Source organism: Staurois parvus, unplaced genomic scaffold, assembly GCF_062004578.1.
Source record: "Staurois parvus isolate SC_StPar_1 unplaced genomic scaffold, SC_StPar_1.0 ptg000040l, whole genome shotgun sequence".
Classification (NCBI taxonomy): domain Eukaryota; kingdom Metazoa; phylum Chordata; class Amphibia; order Anura; family Ranidae; genus Staurois; species Staurois parvus.
Window position 1 is genome coordinate 238,802 of NW_028317836.1, and position 22,837 is coordinate 261,638.

Consider the following 22,837-nt stretch of genomic DNA (forward strand, 5'->3'; position numbering starts at 1 on the left):
ATTGTTACTCATTGTTACTCAGGGACACAGAATTGTTACTCAGGGACACAGAATTGTTGCTCAGGGACAGACACAGAATTGTTACTCAGGGACACAGAATTGTTACTCAGGGACAGACACAGAATTGTTACTCAGTGACACAGAATTGTTACTGAGGGACACAGAATTCTTACTCAGGGACACAGAATTGTTACTGAGGGACACATAATCGTTACTGAGGGACACCAAATTGTTACTCAGGGACACAGAATTGTGACTCAGGGACACAGAATTGTTACTCAGGGACACATAATTGTTACTCAGGGACACATAATTGTTACTCATTGTTACTCAGGGACACATAATTGTTACTCAGTAAACACAGAATTGTTACTCAGGGACACAGAATTGTTACTCAGGGACAGACACAGAATTGTTACTCAGGGACACAGAATTGTAACTCAGGGACACAGAATTGTTACTCAGGGACAGACACAGAATTGTTACTCAGGGACAGACACAGAATTGTTACTCAGGGACAGACACAGAATTGTTACTCAGGGACAGACACAGAATTGTTACTCAGGGACACAGAATTGTTACTGAGGGACACATAATTGTTACTCAGGGACAAACACAGAATTGTTACTCAGGGACACAGAATTGTTACTCAGGGACACAGAATTGTTACTGAGGGACACAGAATTGTTACTCATTGTTACTCAGGGACACAGAATTGTTACTCAGGGACACATAATTGTTACTGTGGGACACAGAATTGTTTCTCATTGTTACTCAGGGACACAAAATTGTTACTCAGGGACACATAGTTGTTACTCAGGGACACAGAATTGTTACTCGGGGACACAGAATTGTTACTCAGGGACACAGAATTGTTACTCAGGGACACAGAATCGTTACTGAGGGACACATAATCGTTACTGAGGGACACCGAATTGTTACTCGGGACAGACACAGAATTGTTACTCAGGGACACAGAATTGTTACTGAGGGACACAGAATCGTTACTGAGGGACACAGAATTGTTACTCAGGGACAGACACAGAATTGTTACTCAGGGACACATAATTGTTACTCAGGGACACAGAATTGTTACTGAGGGACACATAATTGTTACTCATTGTTACTCAGGGACACAGAATTGTTACTCAGTGACACAGAATAGTTACTCGGTGACACATAATTGTTACTCAGGGACACATAATTGTTACTCAGGGACACATAATTGTTACTCAGGGACACAGAATTGTTACTGAGGGACACATAATCGTTACGTTATTTTTTGGGTGCTTATAGAATTAAAGAGTATGTCAGACAACACACAGAGGAGTGGCAGAGGAGGCAATGTTTTAGGAGCGAGCAGACGTGGCAGCAGAGGAAGGGGTCGAGGCAGCACTAGTCGCAGCCAGAGGCCAGTGCTCCCGGTGTCATCCAGCGGTCGTGTCTCCACCAACAACCCTGCCGTCATCGATTGGTTGGCTCGGTCGTCTTCCTCTTCCCAGGTCACCTCTGACACCTACAGCCAACGGTCGGTGGGTATGTCAGACACAACCGTTAGTTGGCATGGCCCGGGAGCAAGCCCACTGAAATCACGTGTCCTCTACCTGCCCTTGTCCTTTGGTGTTCCCTCACCAAGCGAAGTATCGCATGCTGTGGGCTCAGCCCCACTGTACAGTGAGGAAGAGCTAACAGAGGGCGGTCAGGAACGGGGGGAGACATCCGCCTCTTCAGCAGCCAGGCGAAGAAGTACTGGCGAGGAGAGTGGCTCGGTAGCCGGTCTAGAGACAGGTCTGTCTCCTGACCCACACGCAGCCGAGGGGGCTAGTAGTGAGGCGGAGACCCTAATTGATGATGATGAGGCTGATCGCACTTGGCAGCCTCGTCGTCATCAGGCTATTGCTTCCGCATCATCGGGAGAAGAGGGTGCCAGCTTGGCAGCGAGCAAAACAGTCGGTGGGTTGCCCAGGAGGCAGCAGGGTCGCACCAGTGTCAGTGGAGGCAAACGGCCACGGAGTAGAGCACCAGCTCCACTGCAGCCTACCACCACGGCCAGTAGTGGTGCCGGTGTGCACGGAGGAAGTAGCAGTCAGCCAGTGAGGAGTAGCGGGGGCAAAGTTTCCTACTCGGCAGTGTGGCAATTTTTCGTCAAGCCGCCCGAGGAAGTAAACGTAGCCGTATGTCGACTATGTGGCCAGAAAGTCAAGCGTGGCCAGGGGGCCCATGTTGGGACTACAGCGTTGCGTCAGCATATGCAGCATCGCCATTTGGTGGCCTGGGAAAACCGTGATAAAGATACGGCGGTTCTGCCTGCCCCAGCCCCCGCTCCATCACCCGCTCCGTTACTTGCTCCGTCACCCGACGTCAATCGCCCTCTATCAGCCAGTCAAGGCTCCAACACCTCTGCTGAGGGGAGTTGTCGCTCGTTGGCATCTTCCGCTCGTTCAGATGCTCCTTCTCCTGCTACTCCTCTTCACGGATTCCGTCAGCAGTCTTTCTTGGAATCCGTTTCCAAGAGACAACAGTTTGCGAGCACGCACCCGACGGTGCAGAAGTTGAACGTCCTCCTGTCCAAGTTGCTGGTGCTGCAGTCCCTCCCTTTCCAAGTGGTGGACTCAGCACCTTTCCGAGAAATGATGGCTTGTGCCCCGCTGCGGTGGAGAGTGCCAAGCCGGCATTTCTTCGCCAAAAAGGCAGTGCCAGCCCTGCATTCACATGTAGAAGAGATGGTGGGCCAGTCTTTGAGCATGTCGGTCTCTGCCAAAGTGCACGGCAGCGCCGACGTGTGGAGCTGTAACTACGGTCAGGGACAGTACATGTCATTTACGGCCCACTGGGTGAACGTGGTGCCGACACAGCCGCACCAGCAACTTGGACAGGTCACGCCGCTTTTGCCTCCACGTTTGCACGTCCTTGGTCCAGCAAAGATGTCCGCCTCTACCACCTCTTCTTCCGCCGTGTCCTCAGCCTCAGATAAATGCTGTTAACAATGGCTGGTCAGGGTGCGGTAGACGTGGCGCACAGATCTCAACGCCACATGACCCCTGTGGGGGCAGGACAGGAAAAAGAGGAGGAGGTAGAGGAGGACATTGGTGCTCAGGAATTATTGAGTGAAATGGTTGGTTTTTCCACTTAACGGACAGGAGTGGAGGAGCAGGAGCATCTGGTAGAGGAGGAGGAGGAGGAGACAGAGGACCCAGACGCACCGTGGCAGTATGCTGTGGAGATGGAGGCAGGGAGTCCCTCGCATTCCTTGGCACAAATGGCCCATAGCATGCTCGGTTGCTTGCGTAGCGACAGCCGAATAATAACCATCAGACAGAGGGATGACTTTTGGCTGTCCACCTTGTTGGACCCTCGCTACCGTTCAAAAATGGTGGCCTTTTTCACACCTGCTGAGAGGGAGGCCAAAATAACGTACTATAAAAACCACCTATGTAGTCAGTTGGTCTCTGCCTTTCTGCGCCAACGTCCATCCTCAGACACTGTGGGCCCTGTGCGCTCGCATTCCGCTGCCATGGCAGCAGGGGAGGGGTGGTAGGAGCAGTGGCAGCTCCACCAGCAGCGGCTGCCTCAGTCTGCAGTCGATGATGAGTAGCTTTCTTCACCAGCGCAGTGAGGAAACTACTAACCAGCCGCAGCAGCAGCAGCAGCATCAGGTGGACCTGGAGCAGGAGCTCAAACAACAGGCTTGGGCCTACTTGGACAGCACCCTGCCAACCGAGGTAGACAATCCCCTTGACTACTGGGCAACGAAACTTGACCTTTGGCCCCAACTAGCTGAATTTGCCCTTGAAAGGCTGTCATGCCCGGCCAGTAGCGTGGCATCGGAGCGCGTGTTTAGTGCGGCAGGAGGTATTGTAACTCCGCGGAGGACAAGACTGTCCACCCAAAGTGTGGAGAGACTCACGTTTGTGAAAATGAATCAGGCGTGGATTAGTCTGGATTTCAAACCACCAGTTCCTGACACAAGTGACTAAATCCGCCATGAATCATGCCCCAAACATGTGCCACTTTCAGGTCTCCTCACACTGCTGGTGGGTTCCATTTTGTCATAGGGTGCTGGCAGATTACGGGCCTCCCATTGCTGCTGCCAGGCCCGTAATCTGCCATGGGCCCCTGTACCGCCTCCTCATGCTGCTGCCAGGTCCACAGTGTGTCATGGGTCCCTGTACGGCCTCCCATTGCTGCTGTCTCCATCGCCACACTCTGCCATGTGCCACTTTCAGGTCTCCTCACACTGCTGGTGGGTTCCATTTTGTCATAGGGTGCTGGCAGATTACGGGCCTCCCATTGCTGCTGCCAGGCCCGTAATCTGCCATGGGCCCCTGTACCGCCTCCTCATGCTGCTGCCAGGTCCACAGTGTGTCATGGGTCCCTGTACGGCCTCCCATTGCTGCTGTCTCCATCGCCACACTCTGCCATGTGCCACTTTCAGGTCTCCTCACACTGCTGGTGGGTTCCATTTTGTCATAGGGTGCTGGCAGATTACGGGCCTCCCATTGCTGCTGCCAGGCCCGTAATCTGCCATGGGCCCCTGTACCGCCTCCTCATGCTGCTGCCAGGTCCACAGTGTGTCATGGGTCCCTGTACGGCCTCCCATTGCTGCTGTCTCCATCGCCACACTCTGCCATGTGCCACTTTCAGGTCTCCTCACACTGCTGGTGGGTTCCATTTTGTCATAGGGTGCTGGCAGATTACGGGCCTCCCATTGCTGCTGCCAGGCCCGTAATCTGCCATGGGCCCCTGTACCGCCTCCTCATGCTGCTGCCAGGTCCACAGTGTGTCATGGGTCCCTGTACGGCCTCCCATTGCTGCTGTCTCCATCGCCACACTCTGCCATGTGCCACTTTCAGGTCTCCTCACACTGCTGGTGGGTTCCATTTTGTCATAGGGTGCTGGCAGATTACGGGCCTCCCATAGGTGCTGCCAGGCCCGTAATCTGCCATGGGCCCTTGTACTGCCTCCTCATGCTGCTGCCAGGTCCACAGTGTGTCATGGGTCCCTTTACGGCCTCCCATTGCTGCTGTCTCCATCGCCACACTCTGCCATGGGCCACTTTCAGGTCTCCTCACACTGCTGGTGGGTTCCATTTTGTCATAGGGTGCTGTATGGCCTCCCATTGCTGCTACCGGGCCCGTAATCTGCCATGGGCCCCCGTACCGACTCCTCATGCTGCTGCCAGGCCCGTAATCTGTCATGGGCCCCTGTACCGCCTCCTCATGCTGCTGCCAGGTCCAGAGTGTCTTATGGGTCCCTGTACGGCCTCCCATTGCTGCTGTCTCCATCGCCACACTCTGCCATGTGACACTTTCAGGTCTCCTCACACTGCTGGTGGGTTCCATTTTGTCATAGGGTGCTGTATGGCCTCCCATTGCTGCTGCCAGGCCCTAATCTGCCATGGGCCCCCGTACCGACTCCTCATGCTGCTGCCAGGCCCGTAATCTGTCATGGGCCCCTGTACTGCCTCCTCATGCTGCTGCCAGGTCCAGAGTGTCTCATGGGTCCCTGTACGGCCTCCCATTGCTGCTGTCTCCATCGCCACACTCTGCCATGTGCCACTTTCAGGTCTCCTCACACTGCTGGTGGGTTCCATTTTGTCATAGGGTGCTGTATGGCCTCCCATTGCTGCTGCCAGGCCCGTAATCTGCCATGGGCCCCCGTACCGACTCCTCATGCTGCTGCCAGGCCCGTAATCTGTCATGGGCCCCTGTACCGCCTCCTCATGCTGCTGCCAGGTCCAGAGTGTCTCATGGGTCCCTGTACGGCCTCCCATTGCTGCTGTCTCCATCGCCACACTCTGCCATGTGACACTTTCAGGTCTCCTCACACTGCTGGTGGGTTCCATTTTGTCATAGGGTGCTGTATGGCCTCCCATTGCTGCTGCCAGGCCCGTAATCTGCCATGGGCCCCCGTACCGACTCCTCATGCTGCTGCCAGGCCCGTAATCTGTCATGGGCCCCTGTACCGCCTCCTCATGCTGCTGCCAGATCCAGAGTGTCTCATGGGTCCCTGTACGGCCTCCCATTGCTGCTGTCTCCATCGCCACACTCTGCCATGTGCCACTTTCAGGTCTCCTCACACTGCTGGTGGGTTTCATTTTGTCATAGGGTGCTGGCAGATTACGGGCCTCCCATTGCTGCTGCCAGGCCCGTAATCTGCCATGGGCCCCTGTACCGCCTCCTCATGCTGCTGCCAGGTCCACAGTGTGTCATGGGTCCCTGTACGGCCTCCCATTGCTGCTGTCTCCATCGCCACACTCTGCCATGTGCCACTTTCAGGTCTCCTCACACTGCTGGTGAGTTCCATTTTGTCATAGGGTGCTGGCAGATTACGGGCCTCCCATTGCTGCTGCCAGGCCCGTAATCTGCCATGGGCCCCTGTACCGCCTCCTCATGCTGCTGCCAGGTCCACAGTGTGTCATGGGTCCCTGTACGGCCTCCCATTGCTGCTGTCTCCATCGCCACACTCTGCCATGTGCCACTTTCAGGTCTCCTCACACTGCTGGTGGGTTCCATTTTGTCATAGGGTGCTGTATGGCCTCCCATTGCTGCTGCCTCCACCGCCACACTGTGGCTCCACACTCTGGTTTTGGCCCCGTGACTGCCCAAATGAGTGAAGTGTGCGGTTTGCGGTGATTCTAAGATCGACGGCACTCATCTGCATGTCATACTGACTGACAGTATTATTTCTCTTCCCCAGCAGACTCCAAGGGCATTTAAATTAAAGGTACAGTGTTCTGCACTAATATAAAGGCTCTCTGAAGCCTAGAAACACCCTTTTATAAGTTAAATTTGCAGCGAATATATTCGACTCGAATCGATTTTTTTCCACGAATTCGCCGAATCAGCCGAATCAAATTTTTGAATAATTCGCTCATCTCTACCTGACATCATGTCCTGTATGTACTTGACATCACTTCTTGTTTGTCACCTACCTCACTTCCTGAATATACATGACCTCACTTCCTGTCTGTGCCTGACATCACTTCCCGTCTGTACCCGAAATCACTTCCCGTCTGTGCTCGACATCACTTCCTGTCTTTGCCTGACCTCACTTCCCGTCTGTGCCTGGCATCACTTCCTGTCTTCCTGACATCACTTCCTGTCTGTACATGACATCACTTCATGTCTGTACCTTACATCACTTTCTGTATGACCTCACTTCCTGTCTGTGCCTGACCTCACTTCCCGTTTGTTCCTGACCTCACTTCCTGTCTTTAAATTACCTCACTTCCTGAATATACCTGACCTTACTTACTGTCTGAGCCCGACATCACTTCCAGTCTTTGCCTGACATAACTTCCTGTCTGAGCCCGACCTCACTTCCTGTCTGAACCCAACCTCACTTCCCGTCTGTGCTCGACATCGCTTTATGTCTTTACCTGAACTCACTTCCTCTCTGTGCTCGACCTCACTTCCCATCTGTTCCCGACATTGCTTTATGTCTTTACCTGACCTCACTTCATGTCTGTGCCCAACCTCACTTCCCGCCTGTTCCCGATATCGCTTAATGTCTTTGCCTGACCTCACTTCCCATCTGTGCCTAACATCACTTCCTGTCTGTGCCTGACCTCACTTCCCCTTTGTTCCTGACCTCACTTCCTGTCTGTACCTGACCTCACTTCCCCTTTGTTCCTGACCTCACTTCCTGTCTGTGCCTGACATCACTTCTTTTCTTTCCTTACATCACTTTATGTCTGTAACTTAAATCACTTCCTGTCTGTAACTTACCTCACTTCCTGAATATACCTGACCTCACTTCCTGTCTGAGCTTGACATCACTTCCTGTCTGTGCCTGACATAACTTCCTGTCTGAGCCCGACCTCACTTCCCATCTGTGCCCGACATCGCTTTATGTCTTTACCTGAGCTCACTTCCTGCCTGTTCTCGACCTCACTTCCCCTCTGTGCCCGACATTGCTTTATGTCTTTACCTGACCTCACTTCATGTCTGCGCCCGACCTCACTTGCAGCCTGTTCCCGATATCGCTTTATGTCTTTACCTGACCTCACTTCCCGTCTGTGCCTAACATCACTTCCTGTCTGTGCCTGACCTCACTTCCTGTTTGTTCCTGACCTCAATTCCTTTTTTTTTTTTTTTTTTTCTTCCAAAAATTTTTATTGAAATACAAGACATTTGAGATTAAAGACATGTACGGAACACATTTTGCACACGTATAACTGAAGCAATCTCCCGTAACGCAGACGGGTAGTCAGACATGTAATTGAAGTATGCAGTAAACATAAACAGGAGATCACGCTACCCAGTAAACAAAGTAGAATAACAGGTTCGCAAATATGGATGGTAAGCAATAGAGGTATAGAGGATGCAAGTGTCGGGGGTAAAAAGCGCTTAAGTAATCGGGTAGTGGAGCAAAAAACAGCATTGATGTCTGAGGCGGACGCCTCGTGTAATTCCGCACCCGGTTAAGTTAAGTTTCTGCTTGTATGTAGAAATAGTTGTTTAAGAGAGAAATATGAGACAAAAGGAAAGAAAAGAGAGAAAAGAAAAAGAGGAGAGTACTGTATATGGAGGAAGATTTAGAAAGCACAGGGAGGAGTGAGAAAAAAAAAAAATAAGGGGGGGGGAACGGAGAGGGGGGGGGGGGGGGGGAGAGGTGGGATGGAAGTGAAAAGGGAAGGATGGATCAAGTAATGGTAATAGCTATTAAGCCAACCATAATATAATATAGTAGACAAGCTAATAGGTATTATCCTTAGGACTTAACATACATTTCGATAAACACGGTCCGCGGCGCTATTCCAGAGGTGATAACTTTGAACGGTATTCACGACCTGTAAATTAGTTTTAGTTATTCATATAGAGATTATAGAAATTGGTAGTTTGGAAGTGTTTCCAACACGCCCAAGTTTTCCGAAATCTCTCAGGGTGGTCTCTTGTCACTGAAATCAATTCCTCCATCTCCGCAACTCTGATGACCCTATGAAACCACTCCCGCACAGTAGGAATCTGTTCTGATCGCCAGTGGACAGGAATACATTGTTTCGCCGCATTTATCATATGCAGGGTCAGAGACTTACGGTACATCCTTAACGGAATTGAGGAGTGGTGAAGTAAAAATTGAGCCGGGGTGTATTCCAGAGTGTAAGTAGTCACTTGTGAGACTATATCTCGCACTTTTTCCCAAAAAGGCTGCAACAAGGGACAATCCCACCAGATATGTAGGAGTGTGCCTGTTGTCTGTCTACATCTCTAGCACAACTCTGAAATGTTAGGGTCAAATTTATGCAGCAGGGACGGAACTCTGTACCATCTAGAGTATAGTTTGTAATTACTTTCCTGCGTGGAAACACACATGGAGCCCGAATGTATGTGTTCATAAATGTGATCCCAGTCGTCAGTTGACAAAGGTATTTGTAAATCTCGTATCCAAGCCTCACACGCTTTTCGAGGTTGAGATATACTAGTAGTTTCAAGAAGGGAGTAAAGCTTGGATATAACATGTCGCTGGGGGGAATTCGAGAAGCAAAGTTTCTCAAATGGAGTAAGCGACCTGGAGTAGTCTTGTAAATGCGAGGCGTTATGTGTAAAATGATGAATTTGTCTATATATCCACGGTGTTAGGTTCAGGGATGGCCACAACTTCAAAATGTCCTCTCTAGATAAGAACTTAGTATTTTTGAAAAGGTGATGTATTGTCAGATTATCTGGAAGGTCACATCCAGAGAGGAAAGTCTGGGACATACCCGGCAAAAAGTCAGGGTTCTTTTTGATTGGGGTTAAGGGGCCCGGGGAGGAAGAGAGCTCAGTGTTCTGGAATGTCTGTCGGCAACAGTTTAACGTGGGGTCTACAAGAGGGTGATCCCGAAATTCAGTGGGAATATGAGCATTTCCCAGCCAAGGGGAGGAGGCAAGCGAAATCATCGAAAAATCAGATTCTACGTCAACCCAAATCTTACGATCACAGTTCGAGGTCCAGTCTACTACTCTTGCCAATTGACACGCCCTGTAGTACCATGTAATGTCAGGTAGTCCAATACCTCCACTTCTCTTAGGCATGGTGAGTTGTACAAAGCTAATTCTGGGGTGTTTGTTATTCCAAAGAAAGGAGGAGCAGAGATTTTTATAAGATGTAAAGAAAGAACTCGGTAATGCAATCGGTATTGTTTGGAGTAGGTACAGTATTCTTGGAAGCACATTCATTTTGAGAATGGCTGCTCTACCAAACCAGGAAAACCAAGGTTTGTTCCAAGTCTGGAGGTCTTTGGAAATATTACGCAAGAGGGGTAGGAAATTCAAATCATAGAGTTCCTTTAGATTAGTCGGTAATTGGATTCCCAAGTATGTAATTGCCTCCGACTGCCAGGCAAAAGGGAAGTTCGATTTCGCTTGCCTAATCACCTCCCGGTGAAGAGAGACATTAAGCGCTTGGGATTTAGAGAAATTTATTTTGAAATTGGCCAGGTAATGAAACAATTCAAAATCTTTTAGCAGATTAGGTAAAGTGATATGGGGATCTGTTAGAAAAAGCAAGATGTCATCTGCAAAGGCCGCTATCTTATGAATTTTGCCATTGATATGAATCCCCTTGATATTATCGTTTTGTTTGATGCAATTCTTCAGTGGTTCCAGTGTTAAAATAAAAAGGAGGGGGGATAGTGGGCATCCCTGCCTGGTGCCATTGCCTATCAAAAAAGAGTCCGAGAGTAGACCGTTAACTCGCACTTTAGCTGTGGGAGAGGTATATAAAGACATAATGAAGGTACGGAAACGCTGAGGCAATCCAAGGCCAAAAAGAACCGCCTCCATATAATCCCATGCTAACCTATCAAAGGCCTTCTCGGCATCTAGTGATAAGAAAAAGCCTGATTGTTGTTTTTGAATTAACCAATGATGAACATTTATGGCCCGTATGGCGTTGTCTCTGGCTTCTCTCCCAGGTACGAAGCCCACTTGATCCATTGATACAATGGGATCTATAATATGTAATAGGCGATTGGCCAAGATTTTTGCAAAGATCTTTAAATCAACATTCAATAAAGAGATCGGACGATAATTTGCTGGTAATGTGTGGTCTTTATCCTCTTTTGGTATAACCGTAATATGTGCCTCAGTGAGATGGCGCAAGGATTGCCCTGGTGTATCTAAGGTATTGAAGGCCCGTAAAAATGGTTGTGCCAATATGTCGTGGAAAGTCTTATAGTAGGCAGTGACAAATCCATCGGGACCTGGGCTTTTACCAGGTTTCAGTTGTGCAATAGCTTGTTGTAACTCCGTCAGGGTCAGAGCACCATCTAAATCTTTTGCTTGTGTTCTAGTAATTGGGTTTGGGAGATATTGGTTCAGGAAAGTCTGGATAATTGTCTTACGTGATCTAGTGTCACCTGGAGGTTTAGATGGTACAGGTAAATTGTATAAGGCAGAATAATAGTTTTCAAATTCAGCTGCAATATTCTTTGATGTTTTCAATAAGCGTCCCTGCTTAGAAGTAAGCTGGTATATGTGTCGAGCTGCCTTTTTGGCTTGTAAGGCCCGGGCTAGAAACTTGCCACTCTTATTTCCATGTTCATAAAAGAGTTTTTGTTGAAGAATAAAACTACGTTTGGCTTTCCTGTCTACAACATCTAGAAGTTGTTTACGCACTTGATCTAGTTCAGATGCAGAATTCAAGGCTCTAGAGCGTTTATGTGTGCATTCAAGTGTACAAACTTTTTGCAGTAGGGAGGCAAAAGATGCTTGAGCTAGACGTTTTCGCAAGGCGGTTATAGACATGAGAAGCCCGCGGGTTACACATTTATGTGCTTCCCACTGTGTGAGAGGGGTCGTTTCAGGAGATACATTTTCTTTGAAATAATTGGTCAGAGAATCACGGATCTGGAGGGAAACAGAGGAGTCTGTAAGAAGAAAGGGGTCCAATCTCCATGTTTTGGACACGCCCGGCGCATCAGGAAATTGTAATGTCATCAAAATTGGGTGGTGGTCAGAAAGGATCATTGGTTCGATCGAAGCAGAGTGCAAGTTATGTAAGTCTTTCTGAGAAAGAAAAAAATAATCAATTCTAGAATGTCGCTTATGTGGTGCGGAGTAAAACGTGTAGTCTTTGTCTTTAGGGTGGAGGGTGCGCCAGGTATCATGGAGGAGAAGATCATGTAGCTCCAGTTTAATCTGTCTGAGTGCTTTGAAGGGTTTAGAGGAGGAACCGGTGGAAGTATCCTCCAATGGGTTCAATGCTACATTAAAGTCGCCGCCAAGAATCAGAATACCCGACTGAAAAGTGGACAGTAATTTGGCGATTTTGCGAAAAAAGCAGACTTGTGCGGTATTGGGGCTGTAAATGTTAGCTAGAGTAACTGGCTTATTATAGAGGGTGCCTTTAAGAAACAGGAACCTCCCCTCGGGGTCCTCAAGATGTTCAGTGATTGTAAACGGGAGCTGTTTAGAGAGTAGAATAGACACACCCTTTGCTTTCGCCTCCGTGTTGACTGCGTGATATACCTTTGGAAAGTTAGCATCCGAAAATCTAGGTATGTGGTCTGCACGAAAGTGAGTCTCTTGGACAAAGATCACGTCTGCTCTAAGGTGTTTCATATATGTTAGAAGTTGCGAGCGTTTCTCAGGTATATTTAAGCCCTTTGCGTTGAGTGAGGCCACAGAGAGTTTGGGTGCTGAACGCGCAAATGGAAGGTTAATAGCCATTATATTGTATGCCAAAAATACTTATTCAAAACCTGTTGGCGTATCAAATGGTTGTAAGTAAGATAAGAGAGATATCAGATAGAGAAGAAGGAAGAAGAAAAAAAAAAAAAAAAAAGGGGGGGGGGAAGAAAGGGGGAGGGTAGGTATGGGGAGAGGATAAAAAGGGAATTTAAGGAATACTAGAATAAAAGTGTGTCAAGATAGGAATACAGATGATAGATATGTAGGAGAGGAATAAAGGAGAAGAAGAAAGAAGTGTCAGGTGTGTCACATAGAAACCCATATATATATGTATATATAGCAGTCATATGTTCCTTCAACTTCTTTTATATATAAGACTCCAGAGAAGATGTAGGCCAGCTACTCTCTCTCTCAATAAAGCTCTGGTAAATTATAAAGGTGTGTACTAGAATAGGAAATTACACTTGGAGATGTGTCGAGCCCAGAAACGGCCGTATTGTGAACGTATAATATACTCGTGAAAAGGTTACGTGTCCTCAAACGAAAGGTATATAAAGGACTTTGACCAACATAAAATGGCCTTGAAACACAGAGATATGTGGGAAGCAGCCAATGTATGTCGAGAGTAAAAAGGGAAGAGAGGTGGGTAACAGATAATATACATAAAGATATAAAGCTATATAAGCTAAAGCATTGCAGACGAACACAGGGGCTAATGACAGTCCTCACAGGCGCGAATACACGATGAGGAATATGTAAGAAGTAAGTCATGAAGGAGAGTGCCTATGTGGTGGATTATATGTACGTGAATGTGGATAGGTACCGAAAATTGTGCTAATCAATAAATTGAAGCGTCCTCATACCTCGTAGCGTGGTAAACAGGCATAAGTTCAGTCTGTACATAATAAGTAAATAGATAATTCTTATCATTAACTATGAACCAATGATATCTGATAATCATATCACTAGACGAAGATCATTTTTAACTGTATCAGGTTCAAGTAAGAACATCAACCGTATGTAAAACATAGTATGGATACAACAATAATATAGTGTTTAAGTGTTCCAGGATGTAGGCCATAGGCCATCTATTCCGTGTAATTGACATTCAAACAACTTTTTAAATACAAATCCTGACCGAGGGAACTTCTGTTATTTAGCATGTTATTGCTTACAAGTGTGGAGTTTTCTTACTATTACCCTCCACGAGCGGCATATTGAAAGGAAGGTATTTAGAATCCATGGCCCAATTTGCGTATTGGTCAACGTCAATGATCGCATAGGTCACGCTTTAACACCCTAAAGTGCACCATGGATGTGAATCACAACATGGAGGGCTTTTATCCTATAGCTGGGACACTGAGATACTACCTAGTCCGAGAATAGGTTGGGGGTGTATAACAAGTCAGATCCTACGATTCACGTGGGGGAGATCGGAGTAGCGTTTGGGGGAGCCCATAATAGTAGGGGTAGTGAAGAAAATGCATATGCATCATATAAGTGCGAAGTCTACTCAAAATCGATTCACACATAAATACGTGCATGTATATATATATGAGCTGAGTCATGGACACATAAGAACGGGGGCGCCATTAGTAGAGAACCCTATGGGATCCTCCAGCACCGGCCCAATCCAGGAGATAGTAAGGACCCGTTATACATCCTAAGTATGAAGCAACTATGTGCTAGTATTCCCCCAGTGGCGGATTGTAATTATATTTCACGTTACACAGTCATATAGTTAATAGTTTATTAATCAGAGGGGCGCGGTCTTCTCTTTGTAAACATTTCTCAAACTGAGGAATCATGAGCGAAGGCTTGAGAGTAACAAGCTGGTCATAAAGTACCCCTATCCGTCCATCCATCTGTCCATCCATCCATCCATCCGTCCATCCAGGAGTGAGAGCTGGGAGGAAGTTAAGAATGGATTATCACCTTCTGACCACCTTCTGTGAGTGTAAGGAAGGGTGGGACATAAATGTACAGATGTGAGGAGCTGAGATGTGATCTGTAGCAATATGTAATCGTACATTTAGTTTCATTCCTTGTCATTAAAGATGTATTCAGTCATATATTCAGTCATAGGTACTCAGAGACATGTGCCCACCCATTAGTATCTGAAAAGACAGAGCAGCTTCCTCAGGCTGGAAGTGACACCTAAGTGCCCATAAGATTTGTCACCTACCTATAATCAGACTTTGCCACCTTCCTGAGGTATAAAAGAAGAACACCAGACATTTTGGCTGCAGGAGACCAGGGGGGCTCCGATCTGTCTGGGGAGCTCTGGCGTATATACACAGATCAAAAGGAATATGTTTCACCTCTCATAAAAGCTAAAATATTAGTTGCAGAGAGATGAAAATACTTCCTTCTGATTGGACACTCTGTAGGCTACATCTGCATGTAAAACTGTATTTGTGGTCTATGTAGAATGCCAGAGAAATGCAGGAAATGGTTATATGGTGCCGGATTGTGACAGCTGAACAGTGATTGGTACTGTTGCGATCGGACTGATGCGCTGCTGTCGGAAATTCAATCCCCGACTTGGTGAATCAAACCGTTCCTGGTCCAATGGACTTTGGGCATTTCAACTCCCAGAACGTCCTGTGGGCTGGTACGGGAACACCCTCCAGGGTTGATTGGCCAAGGACTAATGTCCCACCCACATCCATATTCCCATAAATTGAGGACTTGAGGTGGACGTGGTGATTCGTATGGAGCCGGTTCTATCGACTAACAGATTGTGGACTTTCTCTGACTTGCACCAGTCACAGGATAATTGTTGGTAAAAGTTTTATTTCTGTTTTATTTCCTTTTATTTTATAGTGAATAGTCATTTGTTTGTCTTCTTGTATTTTCTGTAACTTTTTATACTTTGTACATATTTTATGCACCGTCCATTTTCAGGAAATTAAATCCTAAAAGTTTTGCCTCTGTTTTGATGTAAACACTGAAATCCTGACACACAGCAGCTAAATGCCTCCTATGAATGAAGACTCAGAAAACACTCAACTGAGAGGCTGTCAGTTATCTTTTGACCACTGAAAATGAATTATTCCTGCAAACTGCTTGCAGACGTTTAAGCTCTGATGAAGAAGGGATCTCCCCTCGAAATGCGTGAGTTGAGCAAGAGTTTATCTCCCTTCTGGATGGAACTCGCACGTGTGGTCTCACCCTGTGTTGGTGTTGGATGTTATATGCCTTTTGTACTGCTACTCTTGTGAGTATAACTTATTAATAAATACATGAATTGTTTATTGAGGTAATGCGCAAGGTTTGTGCGCTCCTTTCTTTTGTTCTTTGCTTCTGAGCTGTGGCCAGACCCCACAACCCTTTCCTGGAGACCATACCATGGCTGTACTCTCTGTGTTGGATTAACCCTGCTCTGCCTGGACCCTTTGTCCTGCATGCTGGACCAACCCATGTTCTGCCCGGCACCTTTTGCCCTTTGTGCTGGAATTAACCCTTTGTCTGCTGGAGTTCTGCCATCCCTGCTGTGTGCCAACCCTGTGCTGGAATTAACCCTTTGTCTGCTGGAGTTCTTCCATCCCTGCTGTGTGCCAACCCTGTGCTGAGGATTTAACCCTTTGTCTGCTGGAGTTCTGCCATCCCTGCTGTGTGCTAACCCTGTGCTGAGGATTTAACCCTTTGTCTGCTGGAGTTCTTCCATCCCTGCTGTGTGCTAACCCTGTGCTGAGGATTTAACCCTTTGTCTGCTGGAGTTCTGCCATTCCTGTTGTATGCTAACCCTGTGCTGAGGATTTAACCCTTTGTCTCCTGGAGTTCCACCATTCCTGTTGTATGCTAACCCTGTGCTGAGGATTTAACCCTTTGTCTCCTGGAGTTCCGCCATTCCTGTGGTATGCAAACCCTGTGCTGAGGATTTAACCCTTTGTCTCCTGGTGTTCCGCCATTCCTGTGGTATGCAAACCCTGTGCTGAGGATGTAACCCTTTGTCTCCTGGTGTTCCGCCATTCCTGTGGTATGCAAACCCTGTGCTGAGGATTTAACCCTTGGTCTCCTGGAGTTCCGCCATTCCTGTGGTATGCAAACCTTGTGCTGAAAATTTAACCGTTTGTCTGCTGGAGTTCTGCCATTCCTGATGTATGCCAACCCTGTGCTGAGGATTTAACCCTTTGTCTGCCGGAGTTCTGCCATTCCTGTTGTATGCTAACCCTATGCTGAGCATTTAACCCTTTGTTTGCTGGAGTTCTGCCCCTCTGCTGTGTGCACAGACTGTGTTAGGGACTTAACCTTTTGTCTGCTGGAATTCTGCCAACCCTGTGGTATGGATTGAATTCCTTTGCCGGCCAGAGTTGTGCCCCCCACTGTGCCCCCATCCTGTGTGTAGACTTAACCCTTTGTCTAACAGAACTCTGCTCTACCAGTCATGTGCTCCTCGCTGTGTTTCAATAAAAGCCTTGTGTGTACTCCTGCTCTCCGCGTGTCTTCTGTTCCCCCCACACCTCCGTCACAGGGCCCCTCTATGTATTACTCAGGAGGAGTAGAAGAAAGTATTCTGGAGTGTAATTGTAAGTATACCTAAGCCGTGTGTGAGAAATAACTTGTTAAAATGACAACTATGTGAAGAAAACATCTTTTATTTACTTGCTTCATTTTCAAAAAAAGTGACACAAAATTACAACTACAACAAAAATAGCCACAATTCTTACTAAAGACCCCGGAGTGTCTACTTTCCAAAAACGGGGTCATTTGGAGGGTGTTTGTACTGTCCTGGCATTTTAGGACCTCAAGAAATGTGACCGGCCTTCACAACATCTGGGTTGGTAACCTTGAAATACAGTGTATTTGCCATAGTTTGGAGACTCCATAACTTTCACACACACTAAATAATATATTTTTTTTTACCAAAAACAAAAGTAGAGTAATATACTTTGGCCTACATTTAACAAGGAAGATTATTTATTTGTAAAGTTTTAGAGCAGAAACTAAGGGAAACTTTTTTTTCAAAATGTTAAGTAATTTCCTCTTTTCATAGAGAAAATACAAAAAAACAGTAATGATTAAATATCAGCAAAAGAAATGTCTATCTATCACAACACGGATATAAAATGAATTTAAGTGCAGTGTTGCATGACCAAGTAATTGTCAGTCAAAATGTCACGGTGCTGAAAACTGGAGAATGGCCTGGAGAGGAAGAAGGTTAAACATGCCAAATGGTTCAGTAAGAGACAAAAAACATTCAAATCAACTTCAACTGACACTTGTAAAGCAGTTCCAGCAACAGTTTTGTTCCTTTCTACAAAGGTTTAGACCATATGAATAAAAGCTGACAGTTGTATGCACCCCAGCAGTGTTATTTGATTTGTCTCAACCCCTCCAGCTGCCATTTTTAGGATGGCTTCCTTCCTTCAGGAAGTAGAAAAATAACGGCTCTACTGGCAGGATCAACAAGTCATAAAATGTTACAAGAAGGACTCAGAAAAACAACCACTTGAGTTTTAGCTGGGATAGTGGCTATTGGTCCCAGGGCCATATTAAAGCGGCACCGGTCTTACCAGATCCAGGTATTGGAGGCTCTGTAACAGCCGGCATTCAGCACTAAGCACACAAGCCGGAATCATCCCCCCCCAGGCTTTCAATGTTTTAACAGATCACTGCATAGGAGAACACTGTAAAAGCAACAAAAACAGAATTCTTTTGCACTGTATTTACATTAGGAGTGTAGTGACATCACAAGTGTTACCTAGAAAAACAAATAAAATATACGTATCCTCATTTTCTACCACATTAAAGCCCTCTGACATGAAAAACTGATGTATAATGCATTTGGGTAGATTACAAATCCTAAAGGTGTAATGTGCTGAACTGGGACATCACCATAAGTGGTTCAGGACAGATTGCACCCTTTATGTAAATATTAATTCTAACCGTAGTTACACTTTAGGGTCAACATCAGAATGTTTCTAGGGTCAAAAGAGGGTTCTTCGCAAACAATATCTACCCAAAAAAAGAGAATTGACTATTCAGAGTCATTGAAGAGAACCCGAGTCAGAGGAATTTCAGTCACCCAGAAGATGCAGTTGTAGTAAGTGATCGGTCTATGGAGAGGAGCAATAGCTGAACAGAGAGACAATATAATAAGGAAGTCCAATCTTCTCCTGATGGAATTCCTTGGATTTGTGGCAGGACAAGATGGAACACAAGCAGCCAGCTGGGTGTAAGTGGTACTGTTGAACACATCCCAAACAAAGAGCAGTGAATTGGTGTTGGAAGGCCTACACCAGCTTAGGAATTTGATTTCTCACTGGACAGAGATTTCTCCATGGCTGTTGTCCCTGTTGCAGTCCTACCTGTAAAGCTGTCATCCATAAGAGGAGGAGGAACCTGGAAATAAGGCATTGATCATTGGAGGGGAGGTGGAATATGTGAAGGGAGGCGTGGACAAGGTGAGCGTAGCTGGAGCCCTCAAGCTAGACGGATATTGGAATAGTCAGCAGAATCTAGAAAAGTCTCTCCCACTGAGGCTTTGGAGGCTTGGTAAGATGCCACTTGACCACTACCTAGTCTTGGTGCTGAGGCAGTGTTGGTAATGCATTAGCTCAGGATCTGACAATGAAGAAAACATTTGGGAACACAGCTCAGTTAATGAATGATGAAAATATATTACATGTTCAGTCAAAGCTCCATAAAAAGGATAGAGATTTAAATCATTAGGAAACACAATTCACTGTTGATACTTGTCTGATGAAAATAGTCAAAAGGTAAAATAGTCTTGGGTTTCTACTCCTTTAAACCCCCCTTCTCCCCATTACCTCCTGCAGCTGAAGCCTGCGAATCCTCTGGTGTGTGATCAGCTGTGACTTATGTAAAAAAATCTGTGTTACACTCACAACACGGCTACGGCTTTTCTCTGGTGTGGACCCTCTTGTGTGTGTTAAGTTGTTCTCTCTGTGTAAAAGCTTTGCCACATTCAAAACACCGATATGGCCTCTCGCCAGTGTGACTCCTCTGGTGTGTGATAAGATTTGACTTGTATTGTAGAGTTGGAAGGCCTGCATCAGCTTGGGATGTTGTTTTCTCACTGAATAGACTTCTTTCTAGCTGCCGTCACAGCCGCAGACCTGCCTGAAAAGTTGTCGCCCATGAGAGATGAAATGTGGAAAGAAGGCATTGATAATGGGAGAGGAGATGGAACGTAATGGGAGGATTAGACAAGGTGGGCTTAGCTGGAGACCTCAAACCTGGCTGATCATGTATCAATAGTCAGAAGAACCTGGAATGGATTCTCCCACTGAGGCTTCAGAGACTTGGTAAGATGACAATAGACCACATCCTAGTCTCTGGTACTGAGGCAGTGTTGGGCATGTTTTACCTCAGGATCCAGAAATGAAGAAAAATGCTTGGAAACACAACTCAGTTGGTGAATCATGAAAATGCATTACATGTTCATTCAAAGCTCCATATTAAAATATAAAGATGAGAATCATGAGGGAAGATGTTCAGTTATTGATGCTTATCTTAAATAAATTGTCAAAAGGTAAAATATTCAAATCCCTTCTAGTTGTGTATTGATGGACATAAGCACTAAACTCAGTTCATCCGATCATTACATTCCAGTTTGCTCAGATTTTAGTTTGTTTCTTTTAAAGTAATATTTTATCTTCTCCCTTCTTCTCTAGCTTATGGGATGACATTGGGGATGTGAAACTAACTTGTGACACCTGAAACTTCTTTAATATCACTTTTCTTCCAGAATATAGTCTATGCTGAGATTTGAATCCTCTAATGATAAATTAGACCGGCATTAACTGTAAAGGTTTTGTGACATTGATAGCATTAAAATGATTTCTCTCCAGTGTGAATCCTCTGGTGTCTGATAAGACTTGACTTCTGTGTAAAAGCTTTATCACATTCAGAACACTGATATGACTTCTCTCCAGTGTGAACCCTCTGGTGTGTGATAAGACTTGACTTCTGTGTAAAAGCTTTATCACATTCAGAACACTGATATGACTTCTCTCCAGTGTGAATCCTCTGGTGTGTGATAAGATTTGACTTCTGTTGAAAAGCTTTATCACATTCAGAACACTGATATCGCTTCTCTCCAGTGTGAATCCTCTGGTGTCTGATAAGATGTGACTTCTGTGTAAAAGCTTTATCACATTCAGAACACTGATATGACTTCTCTCCAGTGTGAATCCTCTGGTGTATGAGAAGATTTGACTTCTCTGTAAAAGCTTTATCACATTCAGAACACTGATATGACTTCTCTCCAGTGTGAAACCTCTGGTGTTTGAGAAGATTTGACTTCTGTGTAAAAGCTTTATCACATTCAGAACACTGATATGGCTTCTCTCCAGTGTGAATCCTCTGGTGTCTGATAAGATTTGACTTCTCTGGAAAAGCTTTATCACATTCAGAACACTGATATGACTTCTCTCCAGTGGGAATCCTCTGGTGTGTGATAAGATCTGACTTCTGTGAAAAAGCTTTGTCACATTCAGAACACTGATATGACTTCTCTCCAGTGTGAATCCTCTGGTGTGTGAGAAGATGTGATTTCCGAGTAAAAGCTTTATCACATTCAGAACACTGATATGGCTTCTCTCCAGTGTGAATACTCTGGTGATTGATAAGAAGTGATTTCTGTATAAAAGCTTTATCACATTCAGAACACTGATATGGTTTCTCTCCAGTGTGAATCCTCTGGTGTGTGAGAAGATGTGACTTCCGAGTAAAAGCTTTATCACATTCAGAACACTGATATGGCTTCTTTCTAGTGTGAACTCGTTGGTGTACTGTAAGCTCGCACTTGCTTATAAAAGTTTTGTCACATTCAGAACAAGGATATGGCTTCCCTCCATTGTGAACCTTCTGATGTGTGATATATTTTCTCTCCATTGTAAAATCTCCAAACAAGTAGTTTGAAATGACTCCTCTTATGCATACGTAGTTTGGACTTTACTGTAAAGCCATTGTCACTTCCAGAACACTGAAATTACTTTTCTCCTGCTGGATCAATGTGGAAGAGGATCCAAACCATGACTTTTAGAACACAGATATGACTTGCATCCCGTGTGAATCCTCCAGTGAACTGCAGTAAAGACTTTCAGTCAATTAAGACAACCATGTGTTTTATTTTCCATGTGACTCAGCTGTGACTCAGCTGTATTCATGAAGACCAAAATGTCCTAAAAACTTGGTTCATCAATCTACCTGTAGAGAAAGAAAAAAGATAGAATTCTATATAAAAGGGCTACAAAGTTTCTTTCTATTTTTAATGTTCATTACTAAATATATCTTATGAATAGAAAGAATATGTACAGCATTATCTACAGTATTTTTTAATCAAATAGATATTATTTAGAAAGTTTATAAGTGTGCACAGTATTCCCAACATTCAGCCCAGACAATGGAGTCATACATTCTCACGTATAGGCGGTTGTGGCACTGTTACAGATCATACAGAACAATAACTTGCTTTGTCTATGGTGTCACTTTTACCTTTTATAAACAAATGAACAGAGAAAAGAAGAAACAGCCTAGAACAATTCAGCTGTACACGGCAAGTAACTCCCCCCAGTACATACATAGATAGCTGACACCGATCAATGGGGCCCGTGTCTCCAGGATCATACCCCAAGTATGGGCCCCCCATGTAGTCACCATTCAGTAGGATACAACTGGCCGTTCTCCTTCTATGGGGCTAAAAAAGCTAAGATTTTAAAAGAAGAACTAACTAGGAGAGAGCAAGGAGTATCCAGCCAGTTCTGCCAGACATACATCTCCTGGGGGAATTACAATGTTGGAGAGTTCATTTTTCACATGTTAATGTGGAGATCATCTGCTCAATCCACTGTTGTCTGCTGGGAGTTTGAGATGATAGCCAAGATCGGGATATTTTTTATGGTCAAGCAGCCTCACTATTGCTATATGACTTGTAATAGGAGGAGGTGTAAATAATTCCTCCTCTATTGAGACCAAGAGGCACACCCGAGGAATATTAAATACCAACATTACAATACTAGTCATATTGTTCCACTTTTTGAATAATTTTGGACATCTCCAAAAGATGTATCAAATCCCCGACATCACCACTACAATTGGGGTCATAAGGGGAAATCCCTCCTGTCCTAACTGAACAATTGAGCTGGAGTCCTGAAAGATCTATGCAAAAGAAATGACTGAGTTTCTGTGAAGAGGACAGAGAGATGAGAGGTATGGAGGTCACAATCACCTCCCACCACTCTCTATTA

At 45.7% G+C, this 22,837-nt stretch overlaps 1 protein-coding gene across 1 annotated transcript; it reads right to left on the reverse strand.

Annotated features, from left to right (window-relative positions):
• Positions 1-17,202: 17,202 nt before the first annotated feature.
• On the reverse strand, positions 17,203-21,792 carry LOC149470513 (uncharacterized). Its single transcript, XM_089662975.1, has one exon. It carries the CDS (start codon positions 21,480-21,482, stop codon positions 20,418-20,420), a length of 1,065 nt encoding a protein of 354 aa, XP_089519101.1. The 5' UTR covers positions 21,483-21,792; the 3' UTR covers positions 17,203-20,417.
• Between the last annotated feature and the right edge of the window lie 1,045 nt (positions 21,793-22,837).